General features: G+C 41.9%; 1 protein-coding gene and 1 long non-coding RNA gene across 3 annotated transcripts in view; one reads left to right on the top strand and one right to left on the bottom strand.

Annotated features, from left to right (window-relative positions):
- LOC148164386 (uncharacterized) overlaps positions 1-24984 on the top strand; it is a 78124-nt gene that overhangs the window by 52316 nt on the left and 824 nt on the right. The window contains exon 3 of the long non-coding RNA XR_015768257.1: positions 24435-24788. This is a non-coding gene — a long non-coding RNA (uncharacterized LOC148164386). The remainder of the gene's footprint in view (positions 1-24434; positions 24789-24984) is intronic.
- The window catches only part of SLIT3 (slit guidance ligand 3), a 591804-nt gene continuing 591320 nt past the window's right edge, over positions 24501-24984 (bottom strand). For both annotated transcript variants that reach the window (XM_028102736.2, XM_028102735.2), the window contains exon 36: positions 24501-24770. In XM_028102736.2, coding sequence (XP_027958537.1) covers positions 24535-24770 — 236 coding nt within the window. In that variant the 3' untranslated portion in view covers positions 24501-24534. The remainder of the gene's footprint in view (positions 24771-24984) is intronic.

The following is a 24984-nucleotide window of genomic DNA, read 5'->3' as shown; positions in this document are numbered from 1 at the left end:
TGTAAATAAGATTATCTTCTTAATTTCTCTGATAGCTCATTTTCAGTGTATACAAACAAGATTTTTATATGTTCATTTTGTATCCTGCAACTTTACTGAATTCATTGATCTAATTTTTTTTTTTTTTTTGTGGAGTCTTAGGGTTTTCTACATGTAATATGTCATCTGCAAATAGTTACAGTTTTACTTCTCTTTTCCAATTTGGAGGCCTTTTTTTGTTGTTGTTGCTTAATTGCTCTAGCTAAGATTTCCGATACTATGCTGAAATAAAATTGAGAGTAAGCATCTTTGTTTTGTTCCGATCTTGAGGAAAAGCTTTCAGCTTTTCAGCATTGAGTATGATGTTAGTTGTAGGTATGTTGTATGTGGCCTTTATTATGTTGAAGTATGTTACCTTTGTACCCACTTTATTGGGAGTTTTTATCACAAATGGATGTTAAATGTTGTCAAATGCTTTTTCTGCATCTATTGAGATAGGATTTTTATCCTTCATTTAGTTAATATGGAAGGTCGCATCAATTGATAAAGTTGAACCATTCATGCATCTTTGGAATAAATCCCGCTTGATTATGGTGATCCTATTTTTTTTTTTTTAAAGGTTTTTATTTATTTGTCAGAGAGAGAGAGAGAGCACAAGCAGGGGGAGTGGCAGGCAGAGGGAGAAGCAGGCTCTCTGCTGAGCAGGGAGCCCGAGGCGGGGTTTGATCCCAGGACCCTGGGATCATGACCTGAGCCGAAGGCAGACTCTTAACCCAGGTGTCCTTTTTTTTTTAATTGAGATATGATTAATATAGAGCATTGTGTAACTTGACAGCATATAGCACAATGATTCGACTTAGATATATTATGAAATGATCATCACAGAAGGTTTAGTTAACATCATTATCATAAAAATGAAAAAAAATCCTTGTTATGAGAACTCTTAGGGTTTATTCTCTTTTGTAAATACCATACAGCAGTGTTAACTATAATTATCATGCTGTACATTATGTCGCTAATACTGATTTATCTTAGAATGGAGTTTGTACCTTTGTATCCAGTCCTCCCTCCCCCTACCTCCTGCCTCTGGTAAGCACAAATATAATCTTTTTCTGTGAGTTTGGCTTTTGTTTTCAGTATGAAACAGTGTTCATTCACTTAAAATGACAATGAAAGATACCAAAGACAAATACATCAGGTCAAATAGCTGTAAGCCAATTTAGCTTTGTAGAATATTGAGTTTTTTTTTTTAAGGTCAATCAAAGATCTGCTAAACATAGGTAATCTGTCAAAACACAGAATTCTTGTTTTGTAGGCAGTTAATTTTAAAGATAAAAGTATTTACAATGTCTTATTAAGAGCAGATCAATAGTTTAAGAAAACTTAAAATTTTTAAATTCTAGTTTAGTTAATATACAGTGTTTCAGGTGTACAATATAGTGATTCAACAATTCCATCTATTATTCAGCGCTCATTGTGATAAGGGTGCTCTTAATCCCCTTCACCTAGTTCACCCATCCCCTTCCCCACCCCCACCTCCCTTCTGGTAATCATCTTTTCTCTATAGTTAAGAGTCTGGATTTTTTTTTTTTTTTTTTTTGTCTTTTCCCCCTTTGTTTCTTAAATTCCACATGTGAGTGAAATCATGGTATTTGTCTTCCTCTGACTGGCTTATTTCCTTTAGCATTATACTCTCTAGGTCCATCCATGTTGTTGCAAATGGCAGGATTTCATTCTTTTTTTTATGGCTGAATAATACTCTATTGCATATGTATAGCACATCTTCTTTATCCATTCATCTGTCTGTGGATACTTGGGCTGCTTCCATATCTTGGCTATTGTAGGTAATGCTGCAGTAAATATAGGGGTGTATGTATCCCTTCAAATTGGTGTTTTCAAATTCTTTGGGTAAATATCCAATAGTGCAATACGGGAATTCTATTTTAAATTAATTATTTTTTAAAAAATTTAAAAAAATATTTATTTATTTGACAGACAGACAGAGAGGGAACACAAAAATATTTATTTATTTGACAGACAGACAGAGAGGGAACACAAGTGGCAGAGGGAGAAGCAGGCTTCCTGCTGAGCAGGGAGCCCATGCGGGGCTCAATCCCAGGACCCTGGAATCATGACCTGAGCTGAGGGCAGATGCTTAACGACTGGACCACCCAGGCACCCCTCTATTTTTAATTTTTTGAGGAACGTCTGTACTGTCTTCTATGGTTTGCATTCCCACCAGTAGTATACAAGGGTTCCTTTTTCTACACATCATCGCCAACACTTGTTTCTTGTGTTTTTGGTTTTAGCCATTCTGACAGGTGTAAGATGGTATCGCATTGTGATTTTGATTAGCATTTTCCTGATGATGAGTGATGTTGAATATCTTTTCATGTGCCTGTTGGCCATCTATATGTTTTTGGAGAAATGTCTATTCATGTTTTCTGCCCATTTTTTGTTTTTTGGGTGTTGAGTTTTGTAAGTTCTTTATATATTTTGGATACTAACCCTTAATTGGGTATGTCATTAGCAATTAGCTCCTCTCATTCAGTAGGTTGTCTTTTGGTTTTGTTGATTGATTCCTTTTCTGTGCAGAAGCCTTTTATTTTGATATAGTCCCAATATTGTATTTTTGCTTTTGTTTCCTTGCCTCAGGAGACCTATCTAGAAAGATGTTGCTATGGCTGATGTCAGAGAAATTACTGCCTGTGCTCTTAGGATTTTTATGGTTTCAGGTCTCACGTTAGGTCTTTAATCTATTTTGAGTTTTTGTCTATGGTGTAACAAAGTAGTTCACGTTCATTCTTTTGTGTGTAGCTGTTCAGTTTTCCCAACATCATTTTTTTAAAAAGATTTTATTTATTTATTTGACAGAGAGCGAGATTACAAGTAGGCAGTGCGGCAGGTAGAGGGAGAGGGAGAAGCAGGTTCCCTGCTGGGCAGAGAGACTGATGCGGACTCGATCCTGGGACCCGGGGATCATGACCTGAGCCAAAGGCAGCTGCTTAACCAACTGAGCCACCCAGGTGCCCCGCCAACAGCATTTGTTGTAGAGACATTTTCCCATTGGATATTCTTTCCTGCTTTGTCGAAGATAATTGACCATATAATTGTGGGTTTATTTCTGGTCTTTCTATTCTGTTCCATTGATCTGTATGTCTATTTTGGTGCCAGTACCATCTGTTTTGATTACTACAGCTATGTAATATAACTTGAAATCTGGAATTATGATACTTCCAGCTTCGTTTTTTTTTTTTCAAGATTGTTGTGGCTGTTTGGGATCTTTTGTGGTTCCATACAAATTTTAGGATTTGTTCTAGTTCTGTGAAAAATACTGGTGGTATTTTGATAGGGATTATATTAAATGTATAGATTGTTTTGGGTAGTATGGACATTTTAGCAATATTCTTCCAATCCATGAGCGTGGAATGTCTTTCCATTTCTTTATGTCATCTTCAATTTCTTTCACCAGTGTTTTTTTTTTTTTTAAAGATTTTATTTATTTATTTGACAGAGAGAGACACAGACCAGAGAGGGAACACAAGCAGGGGGAGTAGAAGAGGGATCTGCTTCCTGCAGAGCAGGGAGCCTGATGCAGGGCTTGATCCCAGGACTCTGGGATCATGACCTGAGCCTAAGGCAGATGCTTAACGACCGAGCCACCCAGGCGCCCCTCACCAGTGTTTTATAATTTACATAGTACATGTCTTTCACTTACTTGGTTAAGTTTATTCCTAGGTATTGTATTATTTTTGATGGAATTTAAGTGGATTTTTTTTCTTAGTTTCTCTTTCTGCTGCTTCATTATTAGTGTATAGAAGAAATGCCCCAGATTTCTGTACATTGATTTTGTATCCTGTGGCTTTACTGAATTCAGTAATCCTTTCTAGCAGTTTTTTTGGTGGGAGTCTTTTGGATTTTCTATATATAGTCTCATGTCATCTGCAAAGAGTGAACAATTTACTTCTTCCTGATTTGGATGTCTTTTATTTCTTTTTGTTGTACTATTCCTGTGGCTCAGATTTTGAGTACTATTTTGAGTAAAAGTGTTGAGAGTGGACATCCTTGTCTTATTCCTGACAGGGAAATAGCCCTCAGTTTTCCCCATTGAGTATGCTGTTATCTGTGGGTTTTTCATATATGTCCTTTATTATGTTGAGGTATGTTCCCTCTAAACCCACTTTGCGGATTTTTCTCATGAATGGATTTTGTATTTCATCAAATGCTTTATCTGCATCTTTTGAAATGGTCATATGGTGTTTATCCTTTCTTTATTGGTATGATGTATCATGTTGATTTGTGAATACTGAACCACCTTTGCATCCTGGGAATAAATCCCACTTGATTGTGGTGAATGATTTCTTTTTAATATATTGTTGGAGTCCATTTGCTAACATTTTGTTGAGGATTTTCGCAACTCTGTTCATCAGATATATTGGCCTGTAGTTCCCTCTTTCTCTCTCTCTCTTTTTTTTTTTTTTTTTTTTGGTGGTATCTTTATCTGGTTTTGTTATCCGGGTAATGCTGGCCGCACAGAATGAATTTGGAAGTTTTCCTTCTATTTTTTTGGAAAGTTTGAGAAGAATAGGTATTAACTCTTGTTTTAAGTGTTTGGTAGAGGGGTGCCTGGGTGGCTCAGTCATTAAGTGTCTGCCTTCGGCTCAGGTCGTGGTCCCAGGGTCCTGGGATCAAGCCCCAAATAGGGCTCCCTGCTCTGCATGCAGGAAGCCTACTTCTCCCTCTCCTACTCCCCCTGCTTGTGTTCCCTCTCTAGCTGTCTTTCTCTGTCAAATAAATAAATAGAATCTTAAAAAAAAAAATGTTTGGTAGAAGTTACATGTGAAACCATCTGGTCCTGGACTTTTTTTTGGTGGTGGGGGGGGAGTGTTTTATTACTGACTCAATTTCTTTGTTGGCTATCAGTCTGTTCAAATTTTCTATTTCTTCCTGTTTCAGTTTTGGTACATTATGTATTTCTAGGAATTTATCCATTTCTTCTAGGTGTCCAGTTAGTTGCCATATAATTTTTTATAGTATTCTTGGAATCCTTTGTATTTCTATGATGACAGCTGTTATTTCTCCTCCTGCATTTGTGATTTTATTTAGGTCTTGTTCTGATGAATCAGGGTAGAGGCTCATAAGTTTTGTTTATCTTTTCACAGAACCAGCCCCTGGTTTCATTGATCTGTGCTTTGTTTTATTTATTTATTTTTTTAAGATTTTATTCATTTAGAGAGAGACACAGTGAGAGAAGGAACACAAGCAGGGGGAGTGGGAGAGGGAGAGAGAGAAGCAGAAGCAGAAGCAGGCTTCCCGTAGAGCAGGGAGCCCGATGTGGGGCTCGATTCCAGAACTCTGTGATCATGACCTGAGCCCAAGGCAGACGCTTAACGACTGAGCCACCCAGGCACCCCGTGTTTTAGTTTCTATATCCTTTATTTCTGCTCTGATGTTTATTATTATCCTTCCTTCTGCTGGTTTTGGGATTTATTTATTTAAACTTTTGTTTATTTGACAGAGAGAGAGAGAGCAAACGAGAGCTGTGCAAAGAAGCAGGGGGAGCGGCAGGAAGAGGGAGAAACGGGCTCCCTGCTGAGCAAGGAGCCCGATGCGGGACTCCATTCATGACCTGAGCTGAAGGCAGACGCTTAACCCACGGAGCCACCCAGGCGTCCCTGGCTTTGGGATTTATTTGTTCTCTTTCTAGCTCCTTTAGGTGTACTGTTAGATTATTTATCTGAAATCTTGAGGTTGGCTTGTATTGCTTATAAACTTCCCTCTTAGAACCACTTTTGCTGCATTCCAAAGATTTTGGACCATTGTGTTTTTATTTTTGTCTCCATATATTTTTTGATTTCTTTTTTATTTCCTGGTTGACTTATTCATTGTTTAGTACCATGTTGTTTAACCTCCATGTATTTGTGCTCTTTCCAGATTTTTTTTTCCTGTGATTTATCTCTGGCCTTATTGTATTGTGGTCAGAAAAGATGCATTGTATGATTTTTATTATTATTTTTTTGAATTTGTTGAGACCTGTTTTGTGGCTTACTATGTGATCTATTCTGGAGAGAGTTTGTATGAACTTAAAGAATGTGTATTCTGTTGTTTTAGTGTGGAATGTTCTGAATATATCTATTAAATCCACCAGGTCCAATGTGTCATTGAAAGCTACATTTTCCTTGTGGATTTCTGTTTAGGTGATTCGTGCATTGATGTCAGCTGGGTGTGAAAGTCCTCTACTATTATTGTATTACTATCAAATACTTTTATGTTTGTTATTAACTGCTTTATGTATTTGGGTGGGTCCCATGCTGGGTCCATAAATATTTACAATTATTATTTCTTGTTGGATTGTCCTCTTAATTATTATATAGTGTCCTTCTTTGTCTCATGTTACATTCTTTGTTTTAAAGTCTATTTTGTGTGATATAAGTATTGTTACCCTGGCGCTCTCTTCACATCCATTTGCATTGTAAATGTTTCTCCATCCCCTCACTTTGAATCTGCACATGTCTTTACGTCTGAAATGAGTCTCTTGTAGGCAGCATTTGGATGGGTCTGGGTTTTTTTTTTTTTTTTTTTTTAATCCCTTCTGTCACCCTGTGTCTTTTGATTGGAGCATTTACTCTATTTACATTCAAAGTAATTCTTGAGGCCACAGCAACTTCTTTCAAGACATGTCTCCACAGGCAAAGGAAACAAAACCAAAAATGAACTTTTGGGACTTCATCAAGTTAAAAAGCTCCTGCACAGCAAAGGAAACAGTTAACAAAACTAAGAGGCCATCCATCTTGCAAATGGCAAGATTTCTTTTCCTTTTTTCCTTTTTTTTTTGACCGCTGAGTAGTATCCGTGTGTGTGTGTGTGTGTGTGTATGTGTGTGTGTGTGTGTGTGTGTGTGTACACCACATCTTCTTTATCCATTCATCCATTGAAGGACATCGTGGCTCCTTCCACGTTTGGTTATTGTGGACATTGCTGCTATAAACATTGGGGTGCATGTGCCCCTTCTTTTCACTGCATTGGGGTAAATACCTAGTAGTGCAATTGCTGGGTCATAGGGTAGCTCTATTTTCAACTTTTTGAGGAACCTCCATACTGTTTTCCAGAGTGGCTGTACCAGCTTGCATTCCCACCAACAGTGTAAGAGGTACACCGTTCTCTGCATCCTCGCCAACATCTTTCATTTCCTGAGTGGTTAATTTTAGCCATTCTGACTGATCTCATTGTGATTTTGATTTGTGTTTCCCTGATGCCAAGTGAGGAGCATATTTTCATGTGTCTGTTGGCCATTTGGATGTCTTCTTCGAAGAAATGTCTGTTCATGTCTTCTGCCCATTTCTTGACGTACTTGTTTTTTGGGTGTTGAGTTAGATAAGTTCTTTATAGATCTTGGGATACTAGCCTGTATCTGATAAGACATTTGCAGATATCTTCTCACATTCCTTAGGTTGCCTTTTAGTTTTATTGACTGTTTCCATTAAGGTGCAAAAGCTTTTTATCTCGATGAAGTCCCAGTAGTTCATTTTGCTTCTGTTTTTCTTGCCTTTAGGCAGAAGTTCCTGCAGCCAAAGTGAAAGAGCTTGCTGCCCTCGGTCTTCTCTAGGATTTTGATGGATTCATGTCTCAAGTTTAGGTCTTTCATCCATTTTGAGTCTATTTTTGTGTATAGTGTAAGAAATCGGTCCATTTTCATTCTTCTACATATAGCTGTCCAATTTTCCCAACACCATTTGTTGAAGTGACTGTCTTTTTTCCATTGGATGTTCTTTCTTGCTCTGTCGGAGATTAGTTGACCATAGAGTTGAAGGTCCATTTCTGGGTTGTTCATTCTGTTCCATTGATCTGTGTGTCTGTTTTTATGCCAGTACTGTATTGTCTTGATGATTATAGCTTTGTCATAGAGTTTGAAGTCCAGGATTGTGATGCCACTAGCTTTGGTTTTCTTTTTCAAGATTGCTTTGGCTATTTGGGGTCTTTTCTGGTTCCATACAAATTTTAGGATCATTTTTTCCAGCTCTGTGAAAAAATTGATGGTATTTTGGTCGGAATTGCATTGAATCTATAGATTGCTCTGGGTGTAGCATAGACATCTTAACAATATTTGTTCTTCTAATCCACGAGCATGGAATGGTTTTCCATTTCTTTGTGTTTTCCTCAATTTCTTTCATAAGTGTTCTATAGTTTTCAGAGTACAGATCCTTTACCTCTTTGGTTAGGTTTATTCCTAGGTTTTTGGTGCAGTTGTAAATGGGATCGATTCCTTGAGTTCTCTTTCTTCTGCCTCATTGTTAGTGTATAGAAATGCAACTGACTTCTGTGCACCGAGGGTCTGTTTCTTTCCTTTCTCTGTGCCAGTTGCTCCCTCCCTCCAGTGGACAGACTTGAGAGTCCATTTAGCACCGTAATGTGTCCCCACCCTTCCTACCCTCTTCAGTGTGGCCTCTTTTCTGCATTTAGCCATGGAGTTCTCCCAGTTTTCAGGTCATTTACCCTGATGTGTTATCCAGTTGTATTTGTGGGACATGAGGTGAGCTTAGGACATTTTAACAATTTTCTTCCAAATTCATGAGCACAAAGAATTCTTTCCATTTACTTATGTTGTCTTTGATTTGTCATTAATGTCTTGTAGTTCTCAGAGTAGAGATCTTTCACCTCTTTGGTTAGGTTTGTACCAAAGTATTTTATTGTTGATGCTATTATAAATGGGATAATTTTCTTTATTTCTTTTTCATGTAATTCATTGTTAATGTATAGAAATACTATGGCAACACTGGTTGAGCATCCGGCTCTTGGTTTTGGCTCAGTTCATGATCTCTTGGGTTGTGAAATCGAGCCCAGGCTTGGGCTCCATGCTCAGTGGGGAGTCTTCTTGAGATCCTGCCCCTCTGTCCCTTCCCCCACTCGTGTGCATGTGCTCTCTCTCTCTTTCTCTCTCTATATAAATCCTAAAAAATGCTATTGTTTTCCGTGTTAGTTTTGTAATCCTGTAACTTTACTGAATTTTTTTTATTAGATCTAACCTTTTTTTTTGGTGGAGTTTTAAAGATTTTCTATGCATAAAATCATGTCATCTGCAAATAGAGACAATTCTAGTTTTTCCTTTCCAGTTCTGACCTGAGCCGAAGGCAGACGCTTAATCATCTCAGCCATCCAGGCGCCCTGGGATATTTTAAATTATTGATTCAGTCTCCTTACCAGAAATTGGTCTGTTCAGTGTTTTAGTTTTTTTGTTTTTTTAAATCATGATTCAAAAATTTTTTTTAAGATTTATTTATTTGACAGAGAGAGAGAGAGAGAGAGAGAGCTAGAGAGGGAACACAAGCAAGGGAGTGGGAGAGGGAGAAGCAGGCTCCTGGCTGAGCAGGGAGCCTGATGCGGGGCTTGATCCCAGGACCCTGGGATCATGACCTGAGCCGAAGGCAGACGCTTAACGACCAAGCCACCCAGGCACCCCAATCCTGATTCAGTTTTGGTCCATGTTTTTAAGAATTTTTTTATTCTAGCTTTTCCAGTTTGTTGGCGTATATTATTATTCACAGTAGTCTCTTATGATCAGTTGTAATGTCTTCTTTTTCATTTTGAATTTTGTTGGTTTGGGTCCTCCCCGCCCCCCCCCCTTTTTTTTGGTTAGTCTATCTAAAGTTTTCCCAATTTGTTTCAAAAAACCTATCCTTAGTTTGATTTAATTTTTTCTATTGCCTTCCTCTTTATTTCACTTATTTCTGCTATAATCTTTATTACTTCCTTCCAACTGTTGGGTTCATTTTATTTTTGTTCTGGTTCCTTAGGGCAGAGTTAGGTTGCCCATTTGAGGTCTTTCTTTTTTCTTAATGTAGATGTTTATTCCTATGGGCTTCCCTCTTAGATTTGCTTTTGCTGCATCCCATACATTTTGGTGTAGTGTTTCCATTTTTGTTTATCTCAAGATACTTTTATTTCCTCCCTTTTATTTTCCTCCCTTTTTTAGTTTCCATGTATTTGTGATTTCTTTTTTTTCTAGTTTCCTTCTTGTTATTGATTTGTAGTTTCATACGAAGGTAGTCAGAGAAGATTCTTGGTATGATTTCGGACTTCTTGAATTTGTTTTGCGGCCTAACACATAGTCCTAGAAAATGTTCTGTGTGTGTGAGAGTAATGGGTACTCTGTAACGGGTATTCTGTTGTTTTTGATAGAATATTCGGTATGTGGCTGTTAGGTTCATTGAGTCTATGATGTTCAAATCCACTGTTTCTATTGGATGATCTATTCATAATTGGGAGACGGGTGTACAATACTATTACTGTGCTCCTGTTCGTTTCTCCTTTTAGCTGTGTTAGCTCTTGCTTTATACGTTTGGGTGCTCTGATGTTGGGTATGTAAATATTTACAATTGTTCTACCATCTTGGTGTATTGAGCCTTTTATCATTATATAATGACCTTCATTGTCTCTTTTTTTACCCTTTTTTGGTTTAATGTCTATTTTGTCCATTACAAGTATAGCTGTCCCTGTTTTGTTGTTGTTGTTGTTGTTACTGTTTGAAATATCTTTTTAAGTGCCTTCACTCTCAATATATGTGTGTCTAAAAGGCTAAAATAAGTCTTTTGTAGGTAGCATACCATTGTATCTTTTTAAAAAATCCATTCAGCCATTCTGTGACTTTTGGAGAATTTAAACCATTTGTATTTAAAGTAATTATTGAGAGGTATGAAATTACTGTTACCATTTTATTTTCTGGCTGGCTTGTAGATCCATTGTGACTTTTATCCCCCCTGCTGTATTGTTTCTGCTTTTGATGTCTTGTGTTATCAGTATACTTTGACTTTATCATGTTCTTTTGAGTAATTACCATAGGTTTTTCCACTGTGGTTACCATTAGGCTTACATAAAATATCTTAAAATTGTAAAACCTTATTTTAAACTGCTAACAATTTACCTTCAATAGAATTCCAAGACTACATTTTTATTTATCCTCTCACATTTTAGGTTTGATGTTGGAATTTACATATTTTTTATATTGTGTAACCAATAAAGGTTAAGGTAGATATGGATGTTTAACTTTTCAACTAGACTTGTAAGTTATGCACCACCAGTATTATATTACAGAATCTAACTCTGAATATATATTTACCTTTACTAGTGAATTTTACACTCCATTCTTAGGGTTTAAGCTTTTACTTCTAGTCAGAGAACTCCTCTTAGCACTTCTTGTAAAGCAGGTCTCATTGTCCTAAATTCCCTCAGCTTTTGTTTGTTTGGGAAAGTCTTTTTCTCTCCTTTATCTCTGAAGGACAGCTTTGCTTGGTATAGAATTCTTGGTTCAGAATTATTTTCTTTCAATATTTTCAGTATATCATTCCATTCTTTCCTGGCCTGAAACATTTTTGTTGAGAAATCTGCTGATATGGCGTTCCCTTTTATCTAATTTCTCTTTTCTCTTTTCTCTTGCTGCTTTTAAAATTTTCTTTGTCTTTAACTTTTTACTGATTTTGATCAATTATAATCTTGGGGGGTTGCCTGGGTGGCTCATTCGTTAAACGTCTGCCTTTGGCGCAGGTCATGATCCCAGGGTTCTCGGGTCGAGCCCAGCATTGAGCTCCCTGCTCTGTGGGGAGTCTACTTCTCCCTCCCCCACTCCCCCTAATTGTGTTCCCTTTCTCACTGTGTCTCTCTCTGTCAAATAAATAAAATCTTTAAAAAAAGAAATTGGGGCGGCTGGGTGGCTCAGTTGGTTAAGTGACTGCTTTCGGCTCAGGTCATGATCCTGGAGTCCCGGGATCGAGTCCTGCATCGGGCTCCCTGCTCAGCAAGGAGCCTGCTTCTCCCTCTAGCCCTCCCCCCCTCATGTACTCTCTCTCTCTCTTTCCCGCTCTCTCAAATAAATAAATAAATCTTAAAAAAAAAGTTTTTAAAAAAATAATCTTGGTTTAGCCCTAATTGGATTCAACCTATTTGGGATGTTTTGGGGCCTCATGGAACTGGATGTCCATCTCTCCCGTCAGGTTTGAGCAATTTTCAGTCATTATCGCTTTAAATATACATTCTGTCCTTTCTTTCTCTTCTGGAATTCTCATAATATGGATATTATTTATTTTGATTGTGTCCCATAAGACCCATAGGCTTTCATCACTTTTTTTCATTCTTTTTTTAAAAGATTTTATTTATTTGATATTTATTTGAGAGAGAGAGAGAGAGGGAGCAAGAGCGAGAGTGTGCGTGTGTGAGCACGAGCAGGGGGAGCGGCAGGCAGAGGGAGAAGCAGGCTCCCCGAGGAGCAGGGAGCCTGATGTGGGACTCGATCCCAGGACCCTGGGATCATGACCTGAGCTGAGGCAGCCGCTTAACCGACTGAGCCACCCAGGCGCCCTCTTTTTTCTTTTTTTACTCCACTGACTGGATAATTTCAAATGTCCTGTCTTCTAAATCAAGGATTCTTCTGTGTGGTCAAGTGTGCTTTTGAAGCTTTCTATTGAATTATTAATTTTAGTCTTTGTATTTTTCAGCTTTAGGATTTGTCTTTGGTTCTTTTATTTTTTATTTCTTGAACTACTCATTTTATTCACATGCAGTTTTTGTTATTTCATTTGTTTGTGTTTTTGTAGTTTACTAGACTTTCAGTAGACTTAAAAGAAATAATTTGAATTTTTTAAAAGATTTATTTTAGGGGGGAGAGAGAGAATGCATGAGTGGGAGGGGCAGAGGGAGAGGGAGAGAGAATCTCAAGCAGACTCCACGCTGAATGTGGAGCCCAATGTGGGGCTTGATCCCACGACCCTGAGATCCTGACCTGAGCTGAAACCAAGAGTCAGATGCTTACTTGACTGTCCCCCCAGGTGCCCCAAACTATTTTGAATTATTATTTGTTGATTCATATATCTTTTTTTTTTAAGATTTTATTTATTTATTTGACAGAGAGAGACAATGAGAATACAAACAGGGGGGGTGGGAGAGAGAGAAGCAGGCTTCCCGCCGAGCAGGGAGCCCGATGCAGGGCTCGATCCCAGGAGCCTGGGATCATGACCCGAGCCGAAGGCAGATGCTTAACGACTGAGCCACCCAGGCGCCCGATTCATATATCTCTATTCCTTTAGTGTCAGTGATTGGAGCATTATTGTTTTCCTTTGGTGGCTTCATGTTTACCAGAGTTTTCTATGACCTTTGTTTGATATATTGGTATGTGCACATTTGAGTAAGTGGTCTCCTCATCAAGATTTGCTTTGGCAGAGACATTTCTTCACCATTCTGATCTGTTTGGGTTTCTGGGTGTGTCTGACTGTAATGTCTTTGGATAGGTGAGGCTTTCAGTCATGGTCTGTTTTTGGACAAGGCCACTGCCCAAGCTCAAAGGTTGGGGTGTGTGTGTTCTTGGCTGAGAACTGTTGGCTAGTACTGCTGGCTGTTTCCCTGCCTAAGTGAGGCTAGAGGATGTTATCTGGGTTCTCCACTCAGGCTGACTAGGTGGTTGGGATTGGGTAATATACTCAGCAGTGGGTGGGGCTATGAATTAGCTCTGCATCGCTCGGGAAGTAAGATGGGTCTGAGGGCCAGCATAGTTTGTTTTTTGGGGATCCAAATCAGACAAGACTGCACTGAATTTGCTGACCAGGCAGGCAGAGCCCCTGGTTTTGCTCAGCAGACAGCAAAGTCCATGTTGTGTGCTTAAGGCCTCTGTAAAGAGTGCTGTTTGACGGGCTGTGTAGCTTCCTGTGTAGTCTGCTTAGGTTCTCTGTTTAGGTGGGTTGAAGGCTGTATTCAGCAAATGGCCGAGCTACAGATTAGTTTCCCTGCCCAGGTAAGCAAGAAAACTAGTTCTAAGGCTGGAAAGACTCTTTGTGGTCTTGACTCTAGACATGCAGCACCCTAATTTCCCTGGCCTAGTGGGGCCCCTGGCTTTGCTCTGGAGACCATGAGCCCTGCCTGCTGGACTCTCTGCTTTAGCGTTGCTGGGCTACATAGCTTTGCCTGTGTTCTGGCCAGGGTTTCTGTTTGGGTGGGTCTGGAAGCTTCATTCATTTGTGGACAGGGCTATGATTAGCTCTTCACAGGATGGGAGGGCCAGATCCAAGCAGTTTTCAAGAATTTCCAAGTATGAGGCTTTGTGGTTGGGAGGGATCAGGAGCTATACTCAAATAGTGGGCAAGGTTATGAATTAGCTCGTCTATCGGATCCGAGCAGAGTAGCTGGCTTCAAGGCCAGTGAGGCTCTTCCTGCTTGAGCAGGGCCAGGAGCTACACTTAGTAGGGGTGAGGATAAGACTTCACTCCTCTGCCTGCAGGGGCTGTGGGTGTGGTGGAATGGTGGGGTCAGCATACAGGCTTCATGGCTCTTGATTTAAGGTGCCAAATCAGGCAGACTTGTGCTCCTGTTTTGGCTTTGCAGTGTGGAGCCCTGGTCAGACTTTTCTCCTGTTTTGGCTCTGCAGATCAGCAGAGGTGCTGGTTGGGACATCTGTTTGGGTACTGTAGGAAATTGGTCCGCCAAGACTTGAGTGCTGCTTGTTGCAAGCCCCTTCCCCTTTCTTCTTCACAGTTAGATTACCAGTGCTTGCAAATTCTCTTGAAATCCTTGTGGTATGAGACCAGAGTGGGGGTTCCCAAGAAGGAGCCCACAGTGCTGGGGAGGCTAGATCTTCGTGCTCGGTTCTCTTTTCCTACTAGAGGAACTGTAGGCTCTGGGGAGACCTCTTGATGTGTGTTTCAGTGGTCTGGGGAAGGGACAGTGCAGTCAGCATGTAACCACTTTTCTTACTCTTCTAATGTTGTCCATCTTGGTCTCAGGTACAGGAGGACGCTTTAGCCTCACCCCCACTTTCTAGGTGGGGTCTCATCCATGAATTGTTGTTAGTTTTCCTTGTGATGAGGAGCAAAGGCAGGAATGGCCTGTCTCCATGTTGGTGATGTCACTCTTGTACGATCCTTTTTTTTGTTTGTTTTTTGTTTAAAGGTTTTGTCAGAGAGAGCGAGCGAGTGAGAGAGCGCACAAGCTGGGGGAGCAGTAGGCAGAGGGAGAAGCAGGCTCCTTGCTGAGCAAGGAGCTGGATGCAGGATTCAATCCCAGGACCCTGGGATCATGACCTGAGCCGAAGGCAGACGCTTAACTGACTGAGCCACCCAGGCCTCCCTTGTATGATCCTTCTAATGTATTTTTGAATTTGGTTTGCTAATATCTTGTTGAGGAATTTTGTATTTTCATCTGAGATATTGATGCATAATTTTCTTGCATTCTTGTCTGGTTTCAGTATCAGGGTAATGCTGGCCTTGTAAAATGAGTTTGGAAGTGTTCCATCCTCTTCTATTTTTTGGAAGAGTTTGAGGAAGATTGCTGCTACTTTTAAGTGTTTGGTAGAATTTACCAGTGAAATTATTTTGGCCTGGACCTTTGTCTGTTGGGAGGTTTTTGATTACTGATTCAGTCTCTTTACTAGTAGTTCATGGTCTGTTCAAATTTTCTATTCTTCATACAGTCCTTGTAGGTTGTATGTTCTAGGAATTGAACCGTTTCTTTTAGGTTGTTCAATTTGTTGGCTTATAATTGTTTGTAATAGCCTCTTATAAACCTTTGTATTTCTGTGGTATCAGTTGTAATGTCCCCTCTTTCATTTCTCGTTTTGAGTCCATGCTCTTTCTTTTAGTGAGCCTATTTTGTTTATCTTTTCAAAAAACCGGCTCTTAGTTTAATTGATACATTACATTGGTTTTTTGTTTGTTTGTATATCATTTATTTCTGCTCTGGTCTTTATTTTTTTCTACTAATGTCGGGTTTGATTTTTTTTTTTCTTAGTTCCTTCCGGTGTAAAGTTTATTTGACATCTTTCTTTCTTTCTTTTTTTTTTTTTTTTTTAAGATTTTTATTTATTTATCAGAGAGAGAGAGACAGAGGCAGGCAGAGGGAGAAGCGGGCTCCCTGCTCAGCAAGGAGCCCAATGCGGGACTCAATCCCAGGACCCCGGGATCATGACCTGAGCCGAAGGCAGACGCCCAACCGACTGAGCCACCCAGGCATCCCTTGACATCTTTCTTATTAATGTAGGCATTTATTGCTGTGAACTTCCCTCTTAGAACTGCTTTCACTGTATCTTTGAGTCTTGGCATGTTATATTTCCAATTTCATATGTTTGAAGGTATTTTTTTGATTTCTCTGAATTCTAATGTGGTCTGTTGGTTGTTCAGTAGCATGTTTAGTTTCCACTTTTGGGAATTTTCTAATTTTCTTCTTGTAATTGATTTCTAGTTTCATAGCATACGATTTCAGTCTTTTGAAATTTATTAAGACTTGTTTTGTGGCCTAACCTGTAACCTGTTCTGAAGAATGTTTCATGTGTTTTTTTTTTAAATTTTTTTTTATTCATTTATTTGACAGCAAGAGTGAGAGAGGGAACACAAGCAGGGGGAGTGGGAGAGGGCAAAGCAGGCTCCCCGCTGAGCAGGGAGCCCGATGCAGGGCTTGATCCCAGGACCCTGGGATCATGACCTGAGCTGAAGGCAGACGCTTAACCGCTGAGCCACCCAGGCGCCCCTGTTTCATGTGTTCTTTAGTAGAATGTCTATTCTGTTGCTTTTGGATGGAATATTCTGTATATGTCTGTTAAGTCCATTTGGTCTAATGTGTCATTTAAGGCCAATGTTTTCTGATTGATTTTTCTCTCTGGATGATCTATCCATTAATGAAAGTGAGGTATTAAAGTCCCCAGTCATTAATGTATTGCTGACTTTTTCTCCCTCCAGGTCTGTTAATATTTGCTTTATATGTTTAGATGCTCTGGTGTTTTGTGTAGAAATATTTACAAATGTTATATCTTCTTGTTTGATATACCCCCTTTTCATTATATAATGATCTTTTGTCTCTTATTAGCCTTTGTCTTAAAGTTTAATTTGTCTAATATAAGTATAGCTACTCTAGCTTTCTTTTTGTTTTCGTTAGCTTGGAATATCTTTTTCTATTCCTGCACTGTGTGTGTGTGTTCTTACATCTGTAGTGAGTTTCTTGTGGACACTGTATAGATGGGATTTTTTTTTTTTAATTCATTCCGCCATTCTGTCTTTTGGTCAGAGAATTTAATCCATTTATATGTAAAGTAATTATTGATACCTGCTGGTATTTTTTTAATTGTTTTCTGGCTTTCTTTTTCTCTTGCTCTCTTCCTTTGTGATTTGATGATTTTCTGTAGTGTTATGCTTAGATTCCTTTATCTTTTTTTCTGTCTACTGTAGGTTTTTGCTCTGAGGTTTACATAAAATGATTTATAGTTTAAGTTAAAAATAACAAGTTTGGGGGCCCCTGGGTGGCTCAGTCAGTTAAGTGTCTGCCTTTGGCTCAAGTCATGATCCCAGGGTCCCTTCTCGGTGGGGAGTCTGCTTCTCCCTCTGACCCTCCCCTCTCTCATGCTCTCTCTCAAATAAATAAAATCTTAAAAAAAATTAAAAAATAAAATGTTTGAATACATTCTAAAGCTATAATATTTACTCCCTGCTGCCCCCATGTTTTATGGCTTTGATGTCACAGTTTACATTTTTTTTAAAAATATTTTATTTATTTGTTTGACAGAGACAGCTAGAGAGGGAATACAAGCAGGGGGAGTGAGAGAGGGAGAAGCAGGCTTCCCACTGAGCAGGGAGCCCGATGAGGGGCTCAATCCCAGGACCCTGGGATCATGACCTGAGCCGAAGGCAGACGCTTAACAACTGAGCCACCCAGGCACCCCGCTGCTTAAGCCTTTTTTTTTTTTTTAAAGATTTTATTTATTTATTTGAGAGAGAGAGAATGAGAGATAGAGAGCATGAGAGGGAAGAGGGTCAGAGGGACAAGCAGACTCCCCGCTGAGCAGGGAGCCCAGGATCATGACCTGAGCCAAAGGCAGTCGCTTAACCAACTGAGCCACCCAGGCGCCCTGCTTAAGCCTTTTGACCTATACTTTATTCACTCACCTTTGACATTCTACAGACACATCCACAGTCCTCCTGTCTTGATTTGATAACTTTCTCACTGTTCTTTCTGCTGGGCCCTACCTGAGGGATAGAGTTCCAGGAAATAGAAACAACATTTTTATTAATCCTATTACTTATTTTTCTGCCAGTAGCAGGTCCAAAGATGAATGCCCCCTGCTCCACCATATTTTATATGTGTCACCTAAGCATAGTAAGTGCATAATCCATTGTTCTGCACCCATTTGCCATGACTGGGTAGTAAGGGCAGAGTAGCAAAGGAAGGATGATGGTGGCACCTCATTGTCATTAATGTCTTGGTCCATTTCCCATCAATAATTGTGTTCTAAATACACGTATAGACTGCCACCCTGCCATGTATTCTCACCAAGGGAGCCAGCTCCCCTGAGGAGGCCATTATTTGTTACCTATTGAGCACTTTCACCCCCTTCTTCCTTTGTAAATGATTCCATTCAGGTCTTATAGGAAGGATCTGATTAGTCCCAGATAGGATTTCTCAATCTTAAGACTACTGATCCCTTGGCGGGATAGTTCTTTGTTGTGGAGGCTGTCCTGTGCATTGTTGGGTGTTTAGCAGTGTCCCTGGCCTCCTACTAGATGCCAGGAGCTCCCCCTGCCCTAGTCATACAATCAGAAGTGTCTTTAGACATTGCCAAATGCCTCCTTTGGTGGCAAAGTCTCTCCCAGTTGAGGAGCTCTGCAACTGACGAAAAAGGGAATTTGACAGGGATCAACAGAACTATAGGTCCCAAACCTGGGAGGAGGGGCTACTTGGTCTAAGCTTGGAAAGTGGAGACTGTTGGTTCCTGGCCAGCAGCTTCTCCTGGCAGGGATGCCCAGGCAGCCTGGTATAGGATGTGTCAGCACAAAATCTATTCCCTCTTCCATTTCAGATTCTTTCATGCTCACAGCTTTGAAGCTAATATTAAGGGCATCTTGATGGAGACTCAGTGCCCCCGGCCTATGTGGCCCTGTCTTGCTCAGGAAATACCAGGGGGAGAAGGAATGACAGGCTGGGCCCTTTTCCAACACTTGGTGCATCTACTGCCCACCATTATCTTGCTCCCAGTGGTGCTCTTCATTGAGATATAGGGCTATCTGCTAGGGAAGCAAAAAAATGACCTTCAGTCATATGGTGGTGGCCTCCAGACCTATGGCATTCTTCATTTAGAAAGGCCATGAGCTCCTAAGGATGCCTTAGGGGCTGGGAAGCTGAGGGGTGAGTTCTGTCCTCACCCTCGCTGTAAGCCCACTCATCGTGCTCGCTTGCCCATGTCATCCCTTCTGGACTTCTAAGATGCTTGGGCTCTCTACCTCTCTCAGATGCCACCTGCGTGGGGCAGTTATCTAGTGAGTGCTGTGGGGTCAGGCTTCCTCCTTCCCATTTCTTGGTACTTCACTGCCCCCGTGTCCCAGTTCTTCAGAGAAACTTTCCTTGACTTCACCATGGAAAGTACCCACCAGCTATTCGGTCATGTCATCTCTCTTTTTTTTTTTTTTTTTAATTGACTCAAAAGTTAAGTTCCAGGAGAACAAGGACTTTGTCTTGATCATCTTTGTGTTGTCCTCAATGCCTAGACCAGGACCTGGCACATAGTAAATGTTCAATAAATGCTTGGGAAGGAATGAATAAAAGATGGGGTTTAATTAACCAGGACCAATCTTCCTCCACATCTTACTAAGTGTTCTCTACCGCGAGTGGCTTCTTCCCCCATGATCCCTGGCACCCAGTCTGTGACCATACAAGTCACACACCCTGCAGACCTCAAGCCTTGTGTTGGGCCTTCTCTCCTATGTCTCTCGGGAACTCTGGATCCTTTTTGTCCCTCTCACTTCACGTTTCAAGAAACCAATTGTTTTCACTGACTCCACACCAGACTTGTCCAAACCCCATGAATGGAGTAATCTTTGCCCCAGGGAGTGAAAGTCAGGAATAAAAATAAAACACACACCAGGGAGTAGGGCTGAGTTTATGGTATTCACAAGAACATCTGATAGCTCTCCTGTGACTCATCCATTTATTTTAATGATATCAGATAATGACAGTGTGTTGAATCAAAAAATGCACATTATTTATCCCATAATGGTGAAGTGGCACTGTAACACTGTTTTAAAAACCATCTTAGAAGTTTTTTCTTAGAACCTTTTGTTGAGTTAGAGAAATAAGCTTTGCCAAATGCCCAATTCTGTCTTTCTTGTTCTGGCTAGCTGGCATCTTGCACCCACTTTCCCCAGGCGTTTCCTTTGGCACGGTCTGATCCTGACTAGAACATAAGGGTAAGTGCCACCAAACCAGGCACTGCCCCAGCTTCCCAGCCGTCCAACTGCCCTGTGGGGGAAGGGGGGAGGATACTTTTCTGGCCACCTAGAAGGTATCAATGGGGTCTGTCTCAACTTTCACTCTTCCTGGATGCTCACAGTGGAGTAGCAGGAAGAAAGATGGCCTGGGTAGACTTCTGGGTCTGTTCCTGCCTCTGGTGTTAATTTGTTGGATGACCTTGGTCTCTGGTTAGATACTCCCTTTCTCTGATTCTCAGGTTTATCCCTCACCAGGGATTCTCTCAGGTTCCTTCAGCTCTGATACCTGAGGCCCTGTGAGTTTTGAGGGGCAGGTCCACTAAAGCTAGGGGCTTCTCCTCCCAGCAAAGGCGACAGGTGGCTGCTCGACCATAGGGTTCAATCTGATGGTAGCTTTGTACCTGGTGGAAGGCGAGGTTAGCTCCATCCCCCTCCTGGCTGCTCCTGGGTTCCGAAAGGTCATTCTGGGGGATTTCCCCTCTTTCTCTGGCCCTAGGAAATCTCCCTCTCTTTCCTTGCCCCTCTTTTCCTTGTCCTGTCCTCCTTCTGAAGCGTCAGACTCAGCTTTCCTTCTGAAATTGAAAAGGCGAAGCCATCTTCTACACGGGCCTGTTGGTACATCAGTGACGGCAACAGCAATAGTAGTAACAGCTGACATCGAAGGTTGTTAGCTTACACTTTACAAAGAGCTTTTAAATACATCATCTCATCGGCCATTTTAGGGTCCCTTGGTTGAGTCAAAGGGATTCTCCCTTCCCCTGAATCCTGCTCAGAGGGAACCGAGCCCAAGCCCCCTTTCACATATGCCGGTCCCCACACACAAACACGGACCCATACTTTGAAGCATGCAAGTTACCTGACTGAACTCTTCCTGCCCTGGGGGACTTTGTTTCTAGAATTTGGCTGTTGAAATAAGAGCGTTTTAATCTGCGTTTGTTAGAGAAACTTCCTTTTGGGGAGAATTTTCTCGATCTTGCATTAGGCATTTCATAAAGTCAGGGCTTCCACAATTGAGGGGAAGGCTCAAAATCACCCTGAAGCCACATTAAGGACCTGGTCCTTCTGGCTGTGCCGGCTGACTGCAGCTGGGTCCGGGAGTGGGTGCGGGGCGTGGTTGGCAGAGGCAGGCCTTGGATTCTGTGGGGGAGGCCAAAGGAAAGCTGGTAGCCTGGCAAGTCTTCCCCGAGGTCCGTGACCCTGGTTGCGCGGCTCTCAAGCTGGTAGGCCGAGTGGGCTTCACGTTATGTGGAGTGGCTAGCTGGGAGTGTTGGCAGTAGAATAAGCCTAGGGTTTATCTACGTGGGTGAGGTGGGCTGACGGCACGAGGGATGGGACAGATCTCAGGAAGACTCCTTTCAGGAGAGAACTTTGGAGCTACCACAAAGACTTTTGGGACCTATCTGGACATTGGCATTGTTTAGCTACAACAAACTCAAGTGAACAACTGGGAAGCCCCCAGAGCCATTTTGGGTGGCAGAGTACACTCTCCTCTTCCAAGCCTGTCTCATCTTTGCCACCAATTCTCTTCCTAAATCAGAGCTTGTCTTGCTATTCCCCTACTTAAAAACCCTGCAGGGTCCCTGTGTTCTAGCCTGCTGTACATGGCTCTTACTGGTTGAACCCTTGCCTTCATGTCTACCCCCTTGATTCTACTCCCCAATGTGCATCCCACACTCCTGCCACCCTGGACCTCTGACTGTTCCCCATACTGGGTCTTTTCCCTGTTTCACTGCTTTTTAACAGGCCATTCCCTGGAAAGTTCAACTCCCTTTCTTACCCCTGCCCCGGCAAACTCCTATTCATCCCTGAAGACCCAGGAGTGGAGATTTCCTAGTCTGGACAGTGACTTCTCTTGTTTATACTGCCATGAGGGAACTCCTATAATAAAGCTGTTGTCCCATGATTGTTTTTGCCCTGGACTGTAGGATCCTCAAAGGCAGATGTTTCCTTCCCATGAGGAGTAACTTCCGGAGTTAGGCAAACTGGGCCCAAGTCCTGGCTCTGTAATTTATTAGGCATCTGTTCTTGTGCAAGTTCCTTAACTCCTCTGTGCCTCAACTTTCTCAACTGTAAAATGTGTTACTAATGTCTTTACTACAGGGTGGTTTTGAGAATTAAATATGTGTGTGTGTGTATATATATATATATAAATTAGAATGGTATCTGATGTATAATGTAATAAGTACTAAGTGAATCTATCTGTTAATATTAGAAACACATCCACCATACATACACTAAGTACCTGGAATATAATGTATATTAGTACACACATTTTTAAGTAAATTCTTCCATTTTATTTCTCCCTCCTTTTCCCTCCTTCCTTCTCTTCGTCCCGCTCTTCCTTATGTTCTTCCTTCCCTATCCCTTCTTTCCCTTCCTCCTTTCCTCCTTTTTTCCCCTTGCCTTGTGCTCTTCCATCTTCCTTTTCTGCCTCCTTCTTGATTCTTGGAATCTTTAGCCCACTGTTGGTCCTCACAGAACCACTAGGCTCCTCTGGGGAACCTCCATGCTGGAAGGTCCTCTGAGCCCCACATTTTCCTGCCTGACACTTCCACAGGGGAGGCTCCCAGGGGAAAGGAGGGATGAGTGAGAGACGAGGAGTTGGTGTGAGCAGCTGAGCCCCTGAGCCATCGGTACTAGGCTGAGGGGAGCTGAGAGCCAGGGGCAAGTCTCCCTCATATCACATTCCCTGATATGTAACTCTGTCTAGAAGCTGTCTGGATCCTGGGGGACAGAACAAGACTTGAACACAAGCAGGAAAATCAGTAAAGACATCTACTTTCTTCCGATGAATAACCTGAATCTCTTGTGTTTCCGCTCTTTAGAAAAGGCATCTAGAGCTTTGCGTCTGGCTCTTCTACTTAGAGATGTGGCTTAAGGCAAGATACAGAGTTTGGGCGCCTGGGTGGCTCAGTTGGTTGAGCGACTGCCTTTGGCTCAGGTCATGATCCTGGAGTCCCGGGATCAAGTCCCACATCGGGCTCCCTGCTCAGCAGGGAGTCTGCTTCTCCCTCTGACCCTCTTCCCTCTCGTGCTCTCTCTCATTCTCTCTCTCTCAAATAAATAAATAAAATCTTAAAAAAAAAAAAAGATACAGAGTTTGAGAGAGGCGTGTTTCCTTGTCTGTGAAATGGGGCCATCTGGCTTTACCCTTCTTATGGGAGCAGGGATTGCACGGAGCAGGGATTACACGGATAAAATCAGGTACAGTACAGATATGCGTTGGAAAGTGTTGCAGATGAGCAAGGCGTTGTGATGACCACTTATGAGGGTGGCCTGGAGGATCGGGTGGCAGAGGCTTGTTTGTCCTATAGCAAGATCCTCCCAGAATTTTCCAGGGTTGGACTTCTACCAGGGCTATGGGCAGGCTGGGTTCCTGGCCTTGCTCATCCCTGCAGCCCTGGCTGCCTGCTCTCCTATACCGCATTCCAGTGTGAAATAGGCTGGAGGAAAGAGGATGGGTCAGAACTTTCAGAGGAAGTGCCAGCGGTGGGGGCCTGAGGAGGCAGCCTTGACCCTTCTTCCCTTGACTCACCTGGAGAGGGGCAGAAAAAGAGGTGTTTTAAAATGTGGCAAAGCAGGCTCAGATGAAGCCTGTGGCAGAGTTTCGAACAGCCCTGTAGTGGCAGGCAGGGCCAGCCAGGAGGGAGAAGAGGGGTCTGCAGTAGGTTCAGAGGTTCAGACCCTGCTGGCAGCCTAGGGCAGGCGACGGTGGCGACTGTGAGGCGGAGGCGGCCAGGGTGCAGCGGCTTTTCCTGGAAGGACAGGCTTCAGCAACCAGGACTTAAAAGCTGGGTGCTTTTAGGGAAGAAAAAAAGAGTCATTAAAAATAAGAAGAAACAAAGAAAAATCTTTTCCTTCTCTTCCTCTTATCATTCATTTTCCTGAGCTCAGTAAGCAGGTCTTGGTTTCTGCTGACACGATACTGTTTCATCAACATAAAAACTTCCTTCTTCCTCTTCGGACAGGCTATCACGTCTTTATTCTTATCCTTTTGTTTTAAAACACTTTTATTAGTCTTTTTTCTTAAAATTTTTAACAGCTGTTTATAAAAACGCGACAAATACACAAGACTTGGTAAAAATAACTCACTATATGGTACATATACTCAGACGGTGTGATATATTTATATAATAAAAGATGAAAATAGTCACTTTCCATAATAAAAATAAGTTCTATTTTTTGTTTATTTTACAATATACTTAATATTCTCTTCTTCTGCTTCCTCTCCAGCTTCTACTTCTTCACCTCGAATCTCGAGGGGGTCCCACATGGCTGTCCCAGTCCCACGAAGCTGGAGTCTGAGAGGTGGGGGGCAGGCGGGCCGACGGCCTTAGGAACACTGGAGGCAGCCACACTCTAGGTGTCTTTCCACCTCTTCCACGAACGAGGAGCCGTCGGTGCACTGGAAGACGTATTTCCGCCGCTTGCTGCGGGTGGGCTGGCAGCACTGGGGCCCACAGCCCCCACGACATTCCATGATGGGCACTCTGGAGGCCGTGGCACATGAGGCATAACCTTTCTGGCGGCGGATCACCTCTCGGACTACCTCCCCCCGGCACGGGTTCTCTGCAGAGGGCGGAAGAGGTAAGGTCAGGGCATGGGTGGTACAGATGATCGGCCAGGGTCCGTTCCTGGGCAGGCTGTTGGGATACATTTGTGTGGTGTGAAGACCCTTTGTACTTCTTTCATGCGTCTCTCCATCTGCCCGCCCACTAACCCATCCAGCTGTCCCACAAATACGGAGTGCCTTTTCTGGGCCACCCTCGCTGCTAGATTTATA

This window comes from Eumetopias jubatus, unplaced genomic scaffold (assembly GCF_037043125.1).
Source record: "Eumetopias jubatus isolate StellerSeaLion01/CBP00866 unplaced genomic scaffold, mEumJub1_p1.0 scaffold_5, whole genome shotgun sequence".
Classification (NCBI taxonomy): Eukaryota; Metazoa; Chordata; class Mammalia; order Carnivora; family Otariidae; genus Eumetopias; species Eumetopias jubatus.
Note: the sequence above shows the minus strand (reverse complement) of the source record. Positions and strands in the feature narration are given on the sequence as shown.